The 18,315-nt window shown below is 42.3% G+C and overlaps 1 protein-coding gene across 1 annotated transcript; it reads right to left on the bottom strand.

The window, feature by feature from the left end:
* Positions 1–7,489: 7,489 nt before the first annotated feature.
* LOC109239459 lies at positions 7,490–8,104 on the bottom strand. The gene has a single exon (XM_019406027.1). The coding sequence runs from the start codon at positions 8,102–8,104 to the stop codon at positions 7,490–7,492; it is 615 nt and encodes a 204-aa protein (XP_019261572.1).
* Positions 8,105–18,315: the final 10,211 nt, after the last annotated feature.

The raw sequence follows: 18,315 nt of genomic DNA, 5'->3' as shown, positions 1-18,315 counted from the left end.
TTCATTCAGGATCCTTGTTCTTTGGATCTTACTTTGATATTTTTGCTTTCACTGATTCTGGTGGCTCCTGCTACTCTTGATTCTTTTGTGTTTACACCTCCTCTTATTCATAAACGAAGATGGTTTATATGTCATCCAATTTTTTTTGGGGGGGGGGGGGGGTTCCTAACCCTGTTCCCTTGGCAGTGCGCATGCCTCCCCATGACGATGGGGTTTATATTGTTGCTGAGGATGATAGTTTTCCTACGGTGGAGGAAATAATTCCCTGTTTTGAGAAGGCTAGGTCTGATTTCTCAAAGATGCCCGAGGACGACCTAGAGATCTCGGAGTCGTTGATGAAAGGGGTGGGCCTTGCCGAATTTAGGATAGATTCGAAATTCCCGCTCACATAGACCTAGTTCCTACAGGGCGCAACGTGGTGCAGATACACCGCCCTGGGTACTGCGCTTTCTACGCGTACCCTGTCCATGTCGATTATTCTTTCCCTATCCTTCCCTTGGCGGAGGAATTCTGCTGCTATCACCGCGTCTGCCAGGCCCAACTTTCTCCTACATCTACAAACTCGTCCGCATGATTTCGAAGTATGTGGAGTTAGCCAGGGTCGAGGTGACCGTTCACCACCAGATACACCTCTTCGCCCCTAGCTTTCATAGGGGGACGATGCTACATCTTCACCACCTGGACAGCAAATGCCTAGTGGTGAAGATGGTTGACAAGGCGAACCGTAAATTTTGGCTCAATTACTTCTACATCAAGACTGAGGACGTGGTGGCCAATACAGACGGGTTCCCCGAGGTTTGAAACTACGCTCGTAGATATCTCTCTCCCTCTTTCTCTCTTTCTTTTTGTATTACGTGTTACCTCTAATTTCTATTGTGTTGACATTTCATCTTCTCTTCGTGTAGCCAAGGCCTCACCCCCTTTGGTCGAGGATATTCATGATTGGGTCATCCGTATCCTCCCTCATACAGCGGGGATTCACAATTGGCCGGTCTTCCTCAAGAAGTTAGGCCTTCGCCTTCTGTGACCGGTGAGTTTACCCGTTTTGAATTTTTATTGTCGTGACCTTCTAGTCGCTTGCTTCTTACTGTTTTGGGGACCGACCTCTTAATCTTCTTTCTTCTCTTTGGTTTTTAGCCCGGGGATCTTCGAGGAGGCCAAGGGCGCCTGCTCCTGCGTTTCTTCATAAAAACATTACAACGGAGTCCGCTCCGGCCGTGACTGTGGCCAGGTCCGCCCGGCCCTCTACTTCCGTTCCTCCTCTTATGTCTTCTATGTCGGCTCGGTCATCAGCAGCATCAATACTAGTAGCTTCGGCTTTTCCCTTGTTGTATTGAGTAGATGAAGAATCATCACTAAGCGAGGAAGATTTGGTTCCTCCTAAATGAAGGTCGTAGATGTCGGTGATGGAACAATCTGAGCGGTGGATTCTACAAGGAGTGATCGTGAGCCGACCACTGCCATGTTTGAAAGTGATGCAAACCTGCCGTCTCAAGTCCCACCATTAGCGGGGACCGTGGAAGGTGTACCTTTGCCTGAGTCCGAGGTTGGAGTTGGCCGGTCTTTTGTAGAAGTTGCGGGTACCGTGCTTAAAGATGAGCTGTCGTCCTTGAGACTGGCTGACGTTCCTTTGTTTGCCGAAGGGGAGAGATAAGGGTGTTGCTGAGGATGGCTACGAAACTGGCTCCGATATTGACGACGATGAGGTGCGGATGTCGAGTGAGGGGTTCACTCAGGTGGAAGTAAGGTTGGAAGGGTCCACTCGTACCAGCGTGGTCCCTATACACCGGGACCTGCTAGTGAACACAGAAGACGTGGTCCCTTCTTTAGGTCCTCTTTGCTCCGATGTGGAGGGCCGAACTCTCTTAAAACTGGACGATGCTGCCCTATCGATAGGTATAGCTGGCCTCGCCCTTAGGGTAAACTTCTCCGACCTTTTCAATTTCTATGCCTTGTACTTAAATTTTATTTCTTTATTTGACCTTGGTGTTCTTCTTCTTTCTCCTCATTTTCAGACCATTATTCTGGAGATCGAGAGTGCCCGCCGAAAGGAGAGGCGTAGAGCCATTTTAGAAAGATGGAGCGGAAGTATCATGACTATCGTTACAATCAACGAGAGATATGCAAGCGATTTGGTGAGAGTGGAGATTTTCAAGCCATCCGAGATGAGTTGAAACAGAAGGATGACGAGTTAAAGAGAGTCATCGGCAAGTGCAGCGTCCTTGAAGGGGAATTAAGGGACAAAGAAGAGGAGCTCGTGGTGAGCAAGGGAGTTGAAGCTCGATGTGCGGACCTTCAGGCCCAAGTGATCTCTCTGCGGGCTGAGCTCGAGCAATGTTTCATCAGGGCCGATGCTCTGAGTGGCGAGGTCGCCGAGAAGATGGCGGATTTGGAGAAGACTGAGTTGGCTCGGCTGGGGGCGTCAATGAAAGTGGAGTCTTTGGAGGCCACAATCCGCGTTCTTCAATCTGAGCGGGCAAATGATTTGGAGACGGCCAAACTTAGAGAAGAGCGGCTCGATGAATGGATAGGGGAGCTGGAAAGAGAGGTTTCGAGCCTTGGTGACCAAGTCGTGGTCCTCGAGGCTGAGAAGGTGCAATTATCGGCTCAGCCGTCCTCTTCTCATACTTCTGCTTCCCCTGATATTCCGCGGGATTTATATCAGAAGTGGACTCATGCCGAGGCCCAGCTCGATGTATTGAGAGATTTGATGACGGCGGGGAAAGTTCCTTAGGCCGACTTCGAGGATGCTCGCACTAAGGCGCGTACAGCTCGGATCGCTTGTGGCTATGACCCCGCTACACTAGAGGCCGATGATGGCGAGGAAGATGTGGATGGGATTGAACAGGTACGAGGATGAGTATCCCTATGGCGACGACGATGGTGGAGATAGCGCTGCTGGGTTAGGTGGCGAGTAGTTATTTTTCTTTCTTTTGTTTGTAAATTTTGTACATACTTTTGCGGGCGTTTGTTCTAGCCTTTGTAAAGAATATATTTGAAGTATGAAATGCCATTTTCGCTGTTCGTATCTGATTCTTTTCCTTCTGTTCGGGCTTGTATGCTTCTTTATTTTGTTTTGCCGTTTGGCCGCTTTAGTCGCAGAAGCTTGGTTTATGTGTGTTGAACGAGGTCGAAACAGAATTTAGTTTTGGTCATGGCTGGGGGTCAGTAGGTGTTAATTCGAACAAGGTCGAATATAAGTTAATTCGAGCGAGGTCGAATATAAGTTAATTCGAGCGAGGTCGAATATAAGTTAATTCGAGCGAGGTCGAATATCACTCAGTTAATTCGAACGAGGTCGAATGTGAGATAATTCGAGCGAGGTCGAATGTCACTTAGATACTTCGAACGAGGTCGAATGTGAGTTAATTCGAGCGAGGTCGAACGTCACTTAGTTACTTCGAACAAGGTCGAATGTGAGTTAATTCGAGCGAGGTCGAATATCACTTAGTTAATTCGAATGAGGTCGAATGTGAGTTAATTCGAGCAAGGTCAAATGTCACTTAGTTACTTCGAACGAGGTCGAATGTGAGTTAATTTGAGCAAGGTCGAATGTCACTTAGTTACTTCGAACGAGGTCAAATGTGAGTTAATTCAAGCGAGGTCGAATGTCACTTAGTTAATTCGAACGAGGTCGAATGTCAGTTAATTTTGAGCAAGGTCGAATGTCACTTAGTTAATTCGAACGAGGTCGAATGTGAGTTAATTCGAGCGAGGTCGAATGTCACTTAGTTAATTCGAACGAGGTCAAATGTGAGTTAAATCGAGCGAGGTTGAATGCCACTTAGTTAATTCGAACAAGGTCGAATGTGAGTTAATTCGAGTGAGGTCGAATGTCACTTTTGTTTTGTTATGGCCGGGGGCCGATTAGGTATTAAGGCAGTGTTGCTCTGGCGGAAAATATGGGCAAACTTCAAGCACTTGCATTTTGTTCATATACTTGGAGAAATTTACATATTTTCTGGGCTGGCATTCCAGTCCCAGTCTACCTAGTCCCTTCATTGGGCGACCTGGAGAAGTGTTGAGAGGTTGGGCAATGAACTGATCGTCTAGTGCCTTCTTCCGTCTGTACTTTAACTTGAAGTGTCCCCCTTGTCACCTCGTTAAAAACCTTCTTGAGAAAACCCAATTGGGACAAAACTCAAGTGAGGAAAAAAGAGTACGACGTGGAGAACACTTTTCCTCAAAAGTTGAAGTACTTGAGGTGGGCGACGTTCCAGTTGTTTGGTAGTAGTTTTCCTTCCATTGTTTCTAGTTGGAATGACCCCTTGTTTGTTGTTGCCGCGATTTTGTATGGGCCATCCCAATCTGTTCCCAATTTGCCTTCCCGCGGGTCTTTGCTTGCTTGTGTTTTATCTTTGAGCACTTAGTCCCCGACTTTGAGTGGTCTGATCTTGGCCTTGTTGTTATAATAGTGTTTTTCCTGTTGTTTTTGGGCGATCATCCTTATCTAGGCCATATCTCTCCGTTCTTCAGCTTCGTCAAGCTCTTGCCTTCTGTTTTCATCGTTCCTCAGCCTGCTCTCATGGGAATATCTCAAACTAGGCTCTCCAAATTCGACTGGTATTACAGCACCAGTACCATAGACTAATTAGTAGGGCATCTCTCTTGTGCTCGTCTTTGGCGTTGTTTGGTAGGACCAAAGCACTTCTGGTAATAATTGTGGCCAGAGTCCTTTGGAGTCCTCAAGCTTTTTCTTCATGATGTTCAGTATTGATTTATTGGAGGATTCCGCTTGCTCGTTTCCCGCGGGGTGATACGGTATTGAGAGTATTCTCTTGATATGCCATTTCCCAAAAAATCCGGCGACCTCTTTTCCTATAAATTGGGGTCCATTGTCGCAACTGATCTCTTCAGGCAGGTCGAAACGACACACAATGTTTTTCCATATAAAGGCGATCACTTCCTGTTCGCGTATCTGGGCTAATGCTCCTGCTTCTACCCATTTAGAAAAATAGTCAGTTAAAACTAAAAGAAATCGTACATTACCTCGTCCCGAAGGGAGGGGGCTGACGATGTCCATCCCCCACTTGATTAACGGTCAAGGGGAAGTGACCGAGTGGAGGTGCTTGCCTACTTGGTGGATCATTGGGGCGTATTGTTGGCATTTCTCGCATTTTTTCACGAAGTTTTTGGCCTCTTTTTCATATACGGCCAGTAATAACCTGCCCGTATGAGACATCTGAGCAGAGCTCAATTGCCAGAATGAGCTCCGCAGTGGCCTTCGTGGACTTCTTCAAGGACGCGCCGCGTCTGATTTGGGCCTAAGCATTTCGCCAGGGCCCCCCCATACGTCCTCTTGTATAGGTCGTTATGAATGATGTTGTACCTGGCCGCTTGTATCCGAAGATTCTTGGCTTCTTTTTTATCATCTAGGAGCACGCCATCCTGCAAGTATGTAACAATACGGTTGCGCCAGTTCCAAGTTAGATTTATGGTCCTTACCTCGATTTGATTTATCGATGAGTGGAGGAGGGTGACCACGTTTCTTTCTCCGATTATGTTTTTAGTGGCTGCTGCTAATTTGGCGAGGCCGTCTGCTTCGATGTTTTGTGCTCGAGGAATCTAGTCGAGCTGACACTCGTCAAACTCGGGCAGTAGTTTGTAGATCTCGGCCTGGTATTTTGCAGCCTTTGTTCTTTGATCTGGAAAGTCCCTGTGACTTGGTTGATGATGAGTTGAGAGTCGCAGCGTAGTACAACCCGTCTCGCCCCGTACTTGAGTGCTAGCCTTAGTCCTGCAATCACGGCCTCATACTCAGCCTCATTGTTAGTCATGTCTGGGCATCTTATGGACTGGCGAATCAGTTCGCCCGTCGGGACTTCGAGTACAAGTTCCAGTCCAGACCCTGATGCGTTAGAAGCGTCATCAGTGTACAAAACCCATAGATCTTGTATTTGTGGAGAAGCGTGGGCGGCTTCTTTTTCGACTTCGGGCATTATTTTTGCACTGAAGTCAGTGACGAAGTCGGTGAGGACTTGTGACTTTATCGCCGTTCGCGATTGATATATGATATCATGCTCGCTTAATTCTATGGCTCATTTGGCTAACCTGCCTGCTAGCTCGGGCTTATGCAAAATACTTCTCAAGGGGACGGTTGTGACTGACGAGGTGGCACTGAAAGTAGGGTCTAAGCTTTCGTGAAGCTACTACCAAGACCATGGCTAACTTTTTGAGGTGGGGGTACCTCGTCTCGGCGTCGACTAAAGTTTTGCTAATGTAGTAGATGGGAGATTGCATGCCTTTATTTTTTCGCGCCAGGACCGCACTCACCGCTACTTCGGATACAGCAAGGTAGATGAGGAGGCTCTCCCTAGGTTCTGGTTTGGACAACAACGGAGGTGATGAAAAGTAAGCTTTTAACTCCTTCAGGGCTTGGGCGCACTCTAAGGTCCACTGGAGTTTGTTGTCCTTTTTGAGTACACCGAAAAACCTGTGGCATCTGTCGGATGATCGCGAGATGAATCTTGACATGGTGGCGACACGGCCAGTTAGCCTCTGAGCCTAATTTTTAGTAGTTAAGTGCTATGGTATTTCTTCTATAGCTTTGATCTGGTCGGGGTTGACTTCTATGCCTCGCTGTGATACTAAGAAACCTAAGAATTTTCCTGAGGTCACGCCGAATGCACACTTTTCGGGGTTTAATTTCATTCCGTATTGCCTGAGTATATCGAAGGCTTCTTTCAAGTGGCCGATGTGATCTTCTCTCCTTTTGGACTTAACCAGCATACTATCTAAGTAGACTTCCATAGTCTTGCCGAGTCGATCCTTGAACATTTTGGGGTCACCAACTTTTGGTACGTCGCCCTTGCATTTTTCAATCCGAAAGGCATAACTCTGTAGCAGTACGTTCCTTGATGGGTGATGAAAGTGGTTTTCTCCTGGTTCTCCTATTCCATGAGGATCTGATTGTAGCCTGAGTAAGCGTCTAAGAAGCTTAGCAGTTCATGCCTGGCCGTTACATCAATGAGCTGGTCGATATGAGGTCATGGGAATGAGACTTTGGTTTGGGGCATGCTTTATTTAGATCTGTAAAGTCTACGCACATTCGCCACTTCCCGTTTTCTTTTTCACCATGACCACATTGGCGACCCATTGAGGGTATTTTGACTCCCTGATGGAGCCATTCTCCAATAATTTTTTGTCCTCCTCGCGCACTGCATCATTTATTGAGTAATTGAACTTTCGCCTAACCTACCTCACCAGGGAGTTGAATGGGTCGGCGTTCAATTTGTGTGTAGCGATCTCCTTTGGGATACCTGCATATCTGCATGGCTAAAAGCAAATAAGTCCGCGTTAACAGTTAAGAATTGATGGAATTTACCTGGTTCTTGAAGCTTGAAACCGATGCAGGCTTTCTTGTTGTGGTCGTTGTCATCAAGTTGGACGGGGTCGAGGTCTTCTATGGTTGATTCCGCGGCTTCTAATGTTTCGGGATCTCTAATGACGTTTTCTTTTTCATTGCAACTCGACTCGGCCTTGTTAATTGCTATGCCTCTTTTGCTTTGCCCTTCATTTGTTGGGTGGTCTTACAATCCAAGGCGATGTTGTAGTATTCTCGAGATGTGCGTTGTTCTCCTCGTATGCTGAATATTCCCAATGGGGTTGGAAATTTGATAACCTGGTATAAACTGGAGGGGATGGCCTTCATGGAGTGTATCCAGGGTCGGCCTATTATGGCGTTGTACGTCGTATCCTGGTCTATGATGCGGAATGTGGTTTCCAGGGTGACGCTGCCGGCCAAGACGGGGAATGTGATTTCTCCAGACGTTCGTTCAGCTGTATTGTTGAAACCTGTTAGCGTGATGCACCGCAGCACTATCCTATCCTCGAGTTTCATTTGTGCAAGTACTCGAGGGTGGATAATGCACGCGCCGCTCCCATCATCTACCATAATGCGTTTCACATATGCATCTAATATGCGTAAAGTGATAACCAGGGCATCATAATGAGGGAAAACCAAACCATGGGTATTTGACTTATCGAAGATGATACTTTCTTCGAGTTCGTCATACTGTTCGTGAGTGATCGATCGTTTGAGCTTGTGAGTTGTGGTAAACTTTACACTATTTATTGAAGCGTCATCGCCGCCCCCGGTGATCATTTGAATGGTGCGGATTGGTGAGGGTAGTTTTGGCGGTCCCTGGTGCTGCTCACGTCCTCGGGCAAAGTAGGTCCTCCCCGATCGCTCAACAATTCTTTGAGGTGTCCTTGGCGAAGCATGTTCACGACCTCCTGCCTCAAGTCAATGTAGTCCTCAGTTTTGTGACCTTGCTCCTAGTGGAACTCGTAGAGGGCGTCTGACTTTCTGGTGCTTGGATCTGACCTCATCTTTTGTGGTCACTTTACTTTTGGTCCAAGCTTCTCCAAGGCGTAGACTATTTCTGAAGGTGACACACAAAAATTATGAGCGGATAACAAAGAGGGCATACCTCTCCCGTTCTGATGAGTCCCTGTCCTTGGTCTAGGTAGACCCTCTACGCGGCGTGAGGGGGACATGATGGCGCTTCTGATGTACGACTATTGCCGTTCTCGGTTAGGTCGTGGAGCTGCGAGATCTTTCCTGACATTGTTTCTTCAACCCCTCCTGGACTAGGCTGTACCGAGGTCAACCGATGGGTTGGCCCATTTAGGTCGTCCACGTCTGCACGGACCTCGGCACAATAGGCGTTATGTATCTTATCCCAAGTGGTTGGAGAGTATTTCATAAGCCGACTTAATAACTTTATGGTCGCCCTTGAACCATTTCTGCTCAGCCCGTTTTGGAAAGCTGCTACTATCATTCCTTCCGATCATTTGGTAAAGTCATCCTTACTCGGTTGAATCGAGCGAGGAAGTCCCTCAATCCCTCTCTGGGCGACTGTTTGATGGCGAATATATCGTTCACTCTTGCCTCTGCCTTTTTGTCCCCAGCATGGGTCGTTACGAACTTATCGGCCATCTCTTCAAATGTTTCGACGGAATGCACGGGCAGTTGTGAATACCAAGTTAATGCTCCTCCAGTGAGGGTCTCGCCGAACTTTTTTAGCAAGACAGAGGACACTTGTTCCTTGGCGAGGTCATTATCTTTTACAGTGGTGACATAGTGAGTCACATGATCTTCGGGATCGATCGTGGTGTCATATATTTTCAGGTAGGGCGGCATTTTGAAGGTCTTTGGTATTGCGTGCAGGGCGGCTTAGTCACTGTATGGTTGCTCGACAAACCGACCAGCATCTCTTTTTGGCAAGAGTTTCGGGGCACCTGGTATTTTGTCGACTCTTTCTTGGTGTTCTCTCATTTGGTCTCGAAGCACTTTGTTCTCGTTTTCCATTTCCTCCAACTTTTTCAAAATGGTTGTGAGGGTGTCGTCACCTGCATTATCAACGGTGTGAGTAATACCTGTTACTGGGGGGAAATGGCCATGCTGCTCGACTATTGTCGGCGTAATGCAAGTCCTTGCATTTTCTCTGACTGTCTCTTGAGTGGGCTTGTTGAGGATGCCGGTTAACGTGTTAGCTAGCCAAGTCTCAAGGAGCTTTTTCACAGCTGGTGGCATCTCTTCCGCCGTGGATGTGGAAGCTCCTTTTACCGTGGGATGTTGCGATACTTTCGTGAGGGATGGGCGACCCGCCTCGCTTGGGGGAGGCGTTGGGCGTTATGTCCTCGCCTTCTGTCTCAGGAACCTCATTGATGGTGTTCAAAAGGTTGGTGGTGAGGTCAGCCACTACCCTCATTCTTTTTTCTCATTACCTGCCATGTCAGATCCGTGTGTACAAGGAAAAAGGAGTTTTTTTTTGTAAACCGTGCTAGTTATAGATCTAGAAGAGACTAAAGATCTAACTAGGAGATCCCCACATACTGCGCCAAATTATCTGACCAAAAAGTGTAAATCTTGGGTTAAACTAATTATTTTTATATAATGAGGGGTTAAACCTAGTTAATGATAATATCCCTAGATTAATAACTAGTTAACACAAATAACTTAAAGTAGTATTGGTAGGAGATTAAATGCAGTATGCATTTAACATTCCAAGCGCTTTTAGTAATGATAGAAGAATATCAATTAATAAATAATAATAAATGGCATTAATATAAATAAAGAGAATGATTCACCCAATATTGAATGAGGTGGATGATTTTTCTTTTTGACAGTGATGAATGACAGACAAATCCTAAAATATTGGAACTATTCTCTGATCTGATGAAAAAGTATTGAATAATGGATAGTAGAATCTTATTAAAAAGACAATATTTGCATCTTTTCTAGGGAGAGAGTCTTCTTCTCAAAAGTGTTCTTATCAGAATGAATAATACATGCCCTTTCCCCTTATCGCTTTTTCTATTTATATGGGATATATCCTTAGTCAACCCTAAAAGTACAAGTACAGAAAATATTATCTTATTTACAAAAACTAGCCGTTAAAACTGTCCTTGATACTTGACCTCGGTCGTTATTGACCGTCCGGCTACGAGCCTTACTGTTTACTACTCGACCTCGGCCACATCGATACCCATAATACCCATTTATGCTAAATCCCTTTGAGGCAAATTTTGACCTATACAACTGTTGCTCACCAGAATATGCATACAAGAAATATATCATTAGTCAAAGCCTCTTTAGGATTATTGAACATTATTAAACTTCAAAACTTAACACAATTATATAAGTAAAATCTGAATAAAAATACTGTATCAATTGTTATAACTTTTACGTAATATTTATATAATAATTCTAAAAGTATATTGCGTTAGATTTTCATTAAGAGCCTATTTGGAAAGCCACATGGGAATTTGAATTGGGCGTAATTGGGTGTGATTACACACTTTGGCATGTTTGTTTCACCAAGTAATTACTTAGTTGGTGAGGAATTGGGTGTAATTGGGAGAGAGTAATTACACCCTCCAATTCTTATGGGGGGAGAGGAGGGGGTAAAGAATTGGGTATAATTACAAGGCAACCTTTCCAATTCCTTTTTTTTTTCTCTTTCAATATTATATTATTCTTTCATTGGAAACAAAGACGATAGAAAAATCAAAACATCTCTACTTGACTTCTTCAGTTCCAGCACCGTCTCTGCTCCAGGTAACCTTTTCTTTCCCCTTTTGTATTTCATATTTTCTAAATAGTTGATTCATATTGAACTATTTTATTTCCATAACTTCACGTTGCCTTGAGTTATAGTGTTGGAATCTTTACCTTTCAATTTTAGAAGGGTGAAATTTGGGTAGAAAAATAATTTTAAATTTAAGCATATCATTTCTACTTCACAACTAATGCATACAAATACCATTTCTTGTCATATTCAGTTTCCATATTGTGTAGTGTATTATATTGGAAGGAGAAATATATATTTGTATAAAAAAAATGGCACTATTTGTGTGTGAAAAGAAATCTTTGTGTTTTTCCGATTTATGCCATTAAGTTATCCCTAATTTATGCCATTAAAATAGAAATGGAGAACCTTAATATATTAGAATATTTACTTTAAAGTGAGTTGCTCGTCAGCTCTTGGATAATCAATTATAATTTTTTTGTGCAATTATAATCACTATGCTTTGTTCATATTCTGCCATGTATATCCTTTACCTCTTGCCTGACTTGATTATGCATATATGAATCTCACAAACATATTGCAGAACCATATAATTATAATTACGTAGGATGTAAACTAACCAAACACCTAAGGTTGGAAAATCATACACCAAATGGAGTGAAGTTCAAGATGAACATTTCATTTATTTTATTGCTGAACAAGTTAAGTTAGGAAGAATGCAACAAGGTGGCTTAACAACCGAGGGATGCGATGGTGTAAAAAGAGAAATGAATAAGTTATATGGGGACAAATTAGATAAGACGAAAATAAAAAATAGGATTTGGGTGGAATGAAGAAACTGGAAAAGTTGATGCCGAAGATGATGTTTGGGAGCAGTACCTTGCAGTGAGTCATACTATTCTTTTTTCCTTTTATAGCTAAAGTTTGAATACAAGTTAATTGTTTCTCTAATTAAGAACATTGGTTATGTTATGGGCTCACCCAAAAGATGCTAAATATGAGATGAGGCAGTTGCCAGACTATAATACTTTGGCTTCGATTTTTGGAGACAATGTCGCTGATGGTAGGAATGGATGTGAAATTAATGATACAGAGGATTTTCAAAATGAATTTTTTGATGAGGAGATAACTGGCGAAAAAATCACTACACTTGCTTCTGAAGATACACAGTCTATTGACCATGTATATCTTGATCAAAACATAAGCTTTACGGGTACTGAAACAACTCAATCAACTGGTCAAGATAAGAGAGCAGGAAAAGGACGTTTAGCTGAGGAACAAACTTTGGCATCTCGTCCAAAAAGAATTAGGAACTCTATTGGAATTAGTTTGGCAAAATCTGTTGATAGATGGACAGCGATAGCTGAAGAACAAATAAGGCTACAACATGAACCAAAAAATACTTCTGCGGAGAAATTAATGCCTTTGATAATGGAACTAGAATTGGACGACGCATGGAATATACGAGTTATTGTTATCCTTACAAATGAGAGAAATGTTGTATTCTTTGCTGCTATGGCTCCTCCGCTTAGAAAGAATTGGGTCATGCACAAACTTGGATTATATGATTGATGTTGTTAGTGTTGTGTTTTTGTTGTTTGGATGAAGTTATAAATTAGTATCTTATTTTCTTTTGGATTATGTTAACTGTTAGTTGCAGACATGAGCACTTTCTACTTTAGCTTATGCTTTATATATTATGTGAAAATCATGGATTTTAATCCATCAATGGACCATCAATGCTTTATATAGCGTCTTCCTATTTTGTTCTTTTTATTATTTGCTACAATGAGCTCCATGGACTTAAACTTATCTTATTTGTTTTTGAAAGCATTATGTTTTCTCTTATGATATTACAGTTGTAAATTTTAATTTTTTCATGTCATATAGGATGGCAAATGAAGACAAATTCATGATGTTTCTTGCAAAATGTGTGCTTTTAGTTAGCATTATTGTAAAATATTTAGGTATTGGACCAAAAGAAAGAGTGCACCGCTCAATTTTAATTGGAGCAGAGTTTATTAAAGATTTGATTGAAGGACATTCCCGTGGATGCTATGACCTACTATGTATGAATGTCGGATGTTTCTTACAACTTGCAGATGAGATGAAAACAAGAGGTTTATTAACTGATTCAAGAATGGTTAGAGTTGAGGAACAATTGGCCATATTTGAGTTTACATTAGCTCACAGTGAAAGGGATAGAGTCGTACAAAATCGTTTTCAACATTCAGGAGAAACCATTAGCTATTATTTTAACAAGTGTTTGAAGGCTTGTCTACGACTAGAAAAATACTATGTCAAACAAGCAAGAAAAGGTGTTCCGCAACAGATATCATCTAATCCACTTTTCTATCCTTGGTTCAAGGTTAGTATTTAGTATTACATTCTACACTTATTAACAATATTATTAATTATTTGTGCAATATCTTAAAACTATTGTAAGTTTTTGAAGGATTGTATTGGAGCTATCGATGGAACTCATATTCCTGCATTTGTTTCTATGGAAGATCAACCAAGATATAGAAATCGTAAAGGAGTTCTTTATCAAAATGTCCTTGCTGTGGTAGATTTTGATATAAATTTTCAATACGTGCTTGTTGGCTGGGAAGGTTCTGCTTCAGATTCTAGAGTATTAAGAAATGCCGTTTGGGAGAAATCATCAAATAAGTTGAAAATTCCAACTGGTAATTTACAAATAATTCATATACCTATTCATTTTTATTATCTTCTTTTAAATATTTCATTTGTACTTGTAACTTTGTAGGAAAATATCATATAGTTGATGCAGGCTATGCAAATACAAAAGGTTTTTTTAGCACCTTATCGTGTAGTACGATGTCATTAGAGGGAATGGAGCCAAACACAAGTGAGTGAGACGGAGATCCTAATTGTGAGTGACAGTTATGGGATCGGGCTGCACGTCGCTGCGATTATTCTGATTTATGATAGTGCTTGGGCTGAACGAGCCCCTCCGGAGTCTGTAACACAACCCTAGTGAGCGCGGATGATATTATTGAGGGATGGATTTCCCTGGACATGGATTTGTTTGAAGTATTTGATATATGGAGATGGATTTCTCCACAGGGTTGGATTGCCCTTTTTCCTCGGTACCGGGTGACTTATAGTCAGTTTTGTATATGTTTTGAGATGGATTTCCCTGGGCCGCATGAGCCATATACAGTACCGAGTGGTTAAGCATTTATATACCCGGAGATGGATCTTCTCCAAGGAGCTAGAACGGCCTTCCTCAGTACTGAGTGATTGATGATCAGTGATGTATATATTTTGGGATGGATCTTTCCTGGGCCGTACGAGCCATATACAGAGTGCCGAGTGGTTGAGAATTTATGAGTGGAGAGTGTGAGCAGATGTCTCATCTGTTAGATACATGGCATTGGCATGCATACATGTCATACATGCATAGAGATGTATTCTTCCTCATATTGTACGGTATCACATCATTCATGATTTTCTTTTACACACATTGATATGTGGGCATAGGGAAGTATTTCACACTTGCTATTTGGAAAGAAAATGAAACATCTTATTTGTTGTGGAAAGGATTTTGGGAAAAATTTCAATTTTCAAACTATCTCGTATTTTCTTTCGGAGATTTCGGTAAAGGATTTGAGTTTTTCACTGATATTCTTGAAAATTGGGGCTATTTTTCGAAAAAACTATGAAAAGGCTGAACATTTTATCTTTGAGGTACTTCTTTGTTTACTTGCTTTACATTGCTATGAATTGCTATTGGTTATTGGTGTTGGATTCGACCATGTTCCAGCTCGTCACTACTTTCATGTAAGGTTAGGTTTGTTACTTATTGAGTACATGGGGTAGGTTGTACTCATACTACACTTCCTCCATATTGCGTGCATATTTCGGATGCCGATATTGCTGTGCATGGCGGGAGCTAGATTTGAAGGTGTAACTGCGTCCCTATTGTAGCTGCCTCTTGTTCATGGTAGCCTTAGTTTTATAAAACTCTATTTATGTACTATTCAAACAGAAGATGTATTTTCTTTATAACAGCTTTGTAAACTCTATTCTTAGAAGCTCATGATTTGTACTACCAGTCCTTGGAAAATATCCAGATATTTTCTTTTGTCTAATTGTCTTATTAATGTTATTAGAATTAGATAGTTATTGGTTGGCTTATCTAGCGGGTTGGGTTATGTGCCATCACGACTAGTGGATTTTTTATCGTGACATGAAGTATACAACATGCTAGCACAATCCAACTTTGTTTTTTGATAGTATAAGATGGAGGAGTCACCAATATAGGAATTTTTTTTTAAACAGCAAATGTCCTCTCCACCACATTTCAAAGTTTTGAATGTCTTGAGTTAAAAAGCTCGCGAGCGTTTTGTGGAGCTCATCAATCTCTCCAGTCTCACCCACGGGCTCACAATGTCATGAAAACTGACCCAAAACAATGATATGATGTATCAATAAGTAACAACTGAGACTAAGATATGATATGAATGCATGAATGTGACTGAGTACAAAATACCAATGAAATCAATGAGATGACATCAAGAAATGACCACTATGGGTCCCAACAATATCAGCATAAAGCCTAAGCATGATGTACAGCTCATTTACTTTATCAGATGGTAAAAACACATATACAGACAAAATAGGGCCACTATTCAGTTGCTTGAAAACAACAGAGTTACAATTCACAGGGTGCACGCCCATCACCTAGCATGTGCGTCACCTCAACACCAATCACATAACACATAATTTGGGATTTCATACCCTCAGCTCTAAGTTTAGAAGAGTTACTTATCTTAAACAAGCCAATTCCAATACCAAGCAAGCCAAGTGATGCTCCAAAAATGCCATCCCACGCGTAGTGACCTCCGAACGGCTCAAAACTAGCCAAAAACAACTCAAATGCATCAGATAAAGCCCAAGGAATCAATTACAATTGATAAAAATCGAATCCTAAATCAAATCCCAAATCTGGCCAAAAATCATACCCGGGCCCGCACCTCGAAATCTGACAAAACTCACAAAATCCGACAACCCATTCAATTACGAGTCCAACCATACTAGTTTCACTCAAATCCGACTCCAAATCGGTGTTCAAAACTCAAAAATTCATATTATGAAACTTTAGGCCAAAACCCCAATTTTCATCTCAAAATACTAATTAAATGATGAAAATAATGATATATTCATGTATATTAACCAAATCATAGTTAGAATCACTTACCCCGATGAATTTCTTGAAAAACTCACAAAAAATCGTCACAAACCGAGCCTCCAAGGTCCAAAATGTGAAATAATACCCTAAGCCTCGTTTGTATAGTACACCCTCTGACCTCCCAATGTGCGATCCGCACATTTCCAAGTGCAGTCGCACCTTTCCAAGTCCTGCGGTCGCACAAAAATTGTGCGGCCGCACTTTACAGCTTCTACCAGGCTTCAGTAAATTGTACATAACTTTCTCTAGAGATGTCCAAATGATGATTTCTTTACTTTTCTGGAAACTAGACACGAATGATTACAACTTTTATTTTTGAATCATCTCCAACTTCCTTGTGGATCAAAAGATATAAGCTTCCGAAGTCGGACCATCGAATATGCATAACTCCCTGATGTGCGGCCGCACATAAAATTGTACGGTCCGCACTCCTCCTCTGAGGTCCGCATATTTCTGTTGCGGTCCGCACCTCTCCTTCGCCTCAGCACTCCAAAATGTGTGGTCCGCACTACCAAAAGTACCAGAACAATATCAGAGTGCCAAAATGCCCGGACTCGCTCAAAACTCACCTCCGAACACACCCGAAGCCTCCAGGACCTCAACAAAAGGTACCATCAAGTCCTAAAAACACCATACAAATTTAGTCGATCCCTCGAATCACATCAAACAACGACAAAAATATGAATCGCATACCAATTTAAGCTTAGTGAACTTGAAACCTCAAACTTCTACAACCGATGCCGAAACCTACCAAATCACGTCCGATTGACCCAAATTTACACACGTCATAAATAAAATAATGGAGCTATTCCAATTTTCGGAATCAGATTTCGATCCCGATATCAAAAAGTCAACTCCCCGGTCAAACTTCCAAACTTAAATTTCCGTTTTAGCCATTTCAAGCCTAATTAAACTACAGACTTCCAAATGATTTCTGAACACGCTCCTAAGTCCAAAATCACCATACGGAGCTATTCATGCCCTCAAACAATCGAGCGGAGTGCAAATGCTCAAAATGACCGGTCGGGTCGTTATATTCTCCCCCACTTAAACACACGTTAGTCCTCGAACGTGCCAAGAGTTGTTCTCAAAGCCATCAACCGCAGTGTAACCTCACCATGCACATACCCGGGGGTAATCCCACGTCACCATATCCCATATAGGTCTGATAACACAACATAACATAAATTTCATAATTCATCCTAGCCCATAAACTCAAAACCAATTTTCCAACATTCGGAATTTCTATAAGATCAAAATCTCGCATCTACACACTGTATGAGTCTGAACAAGGTGTATCAAGCCTTCACTATAACCCAAGATGTAATCACAAGATATTCCACAAAACTCAAATACTCATAGCGATAATTTCTAATCACAGTAGCTGCTCAAAACAGCCCAATGCCAGTGGTAAACCTCTTACCAAATAAAGCCTCGTTCTAACATCTTTATATATTGCCAATGATGAAAGAAACACGTAGAAACTCATAACCTTTAGTCAGATCAACAAGTCATGGAGCTCACTCTCCTTCGACAAGGACTATAGCAAATTTCTAAGCCAACTTTCGATATTATCCTTCCAACCACGCTGTAATCAATTCCAATAGTATCCATTCTAGGTCTAATGACCTCATCTCATCCAACACGACCACTCTAGTGACATGACACATCAATACAATGTAAAGCCACAACCCGTGCAATCCGTGCACCAAATAACAACATTCCAAATGTACTCAATCATGGAAAATGACTCAAACGAGAGAACCGTCCCGCAATCTCAACGGTTACTACCACAACGCAATGCTAAGAACCCATCACACACCGCAGAACCGAAACATACGAATCTAGTACGAACGATCATACCTTAATATAACTCCGCTACAATGCGTGACCCCATCCAAACCCTGGTCCACGGCATATACCTCAAGCCACCTTGCTCAAAATCAACAACCACGCGAAATTCAACATCAAGTACCCAAAATGCACTACCATAACCCCGGAGAGCAAATAACACAGCACCACAATCCAGAAAGAACATAGCTAGCGTGCAATCAATCATGCAAT

This window comes from Nicotiana attenuata, unplaced genomic scaffold, assembly GCF_001879085.1.
Source record: "Nicotiana attenuata strain UT unplaced genomic scaffold, NIATTr2, whole genome shotgun sequence".
Taxonomy (NCBI): Eukaryota; Viridiplantae; Streptophyta; class Magnoliopsida; order Solanales; family Solanaceae; genus Nicotiana; species Nicotiana attenuata.
The sequence above is the reverse complement of the archived record's forward strand: the minus strand, read 5'-3'. Positions and strand labels throughout refer to the sequence as shown.

Bases quoted from the DNA above. Each gene is read 5' to 3' on its own strand.
- LOC109239459 (XM_019406027.1), bottom strand. From the start codon at position 8,104: ATGATCACCGGGGGCGGCGATGACGCTTCAATAAATAGTGTAAAGTTT.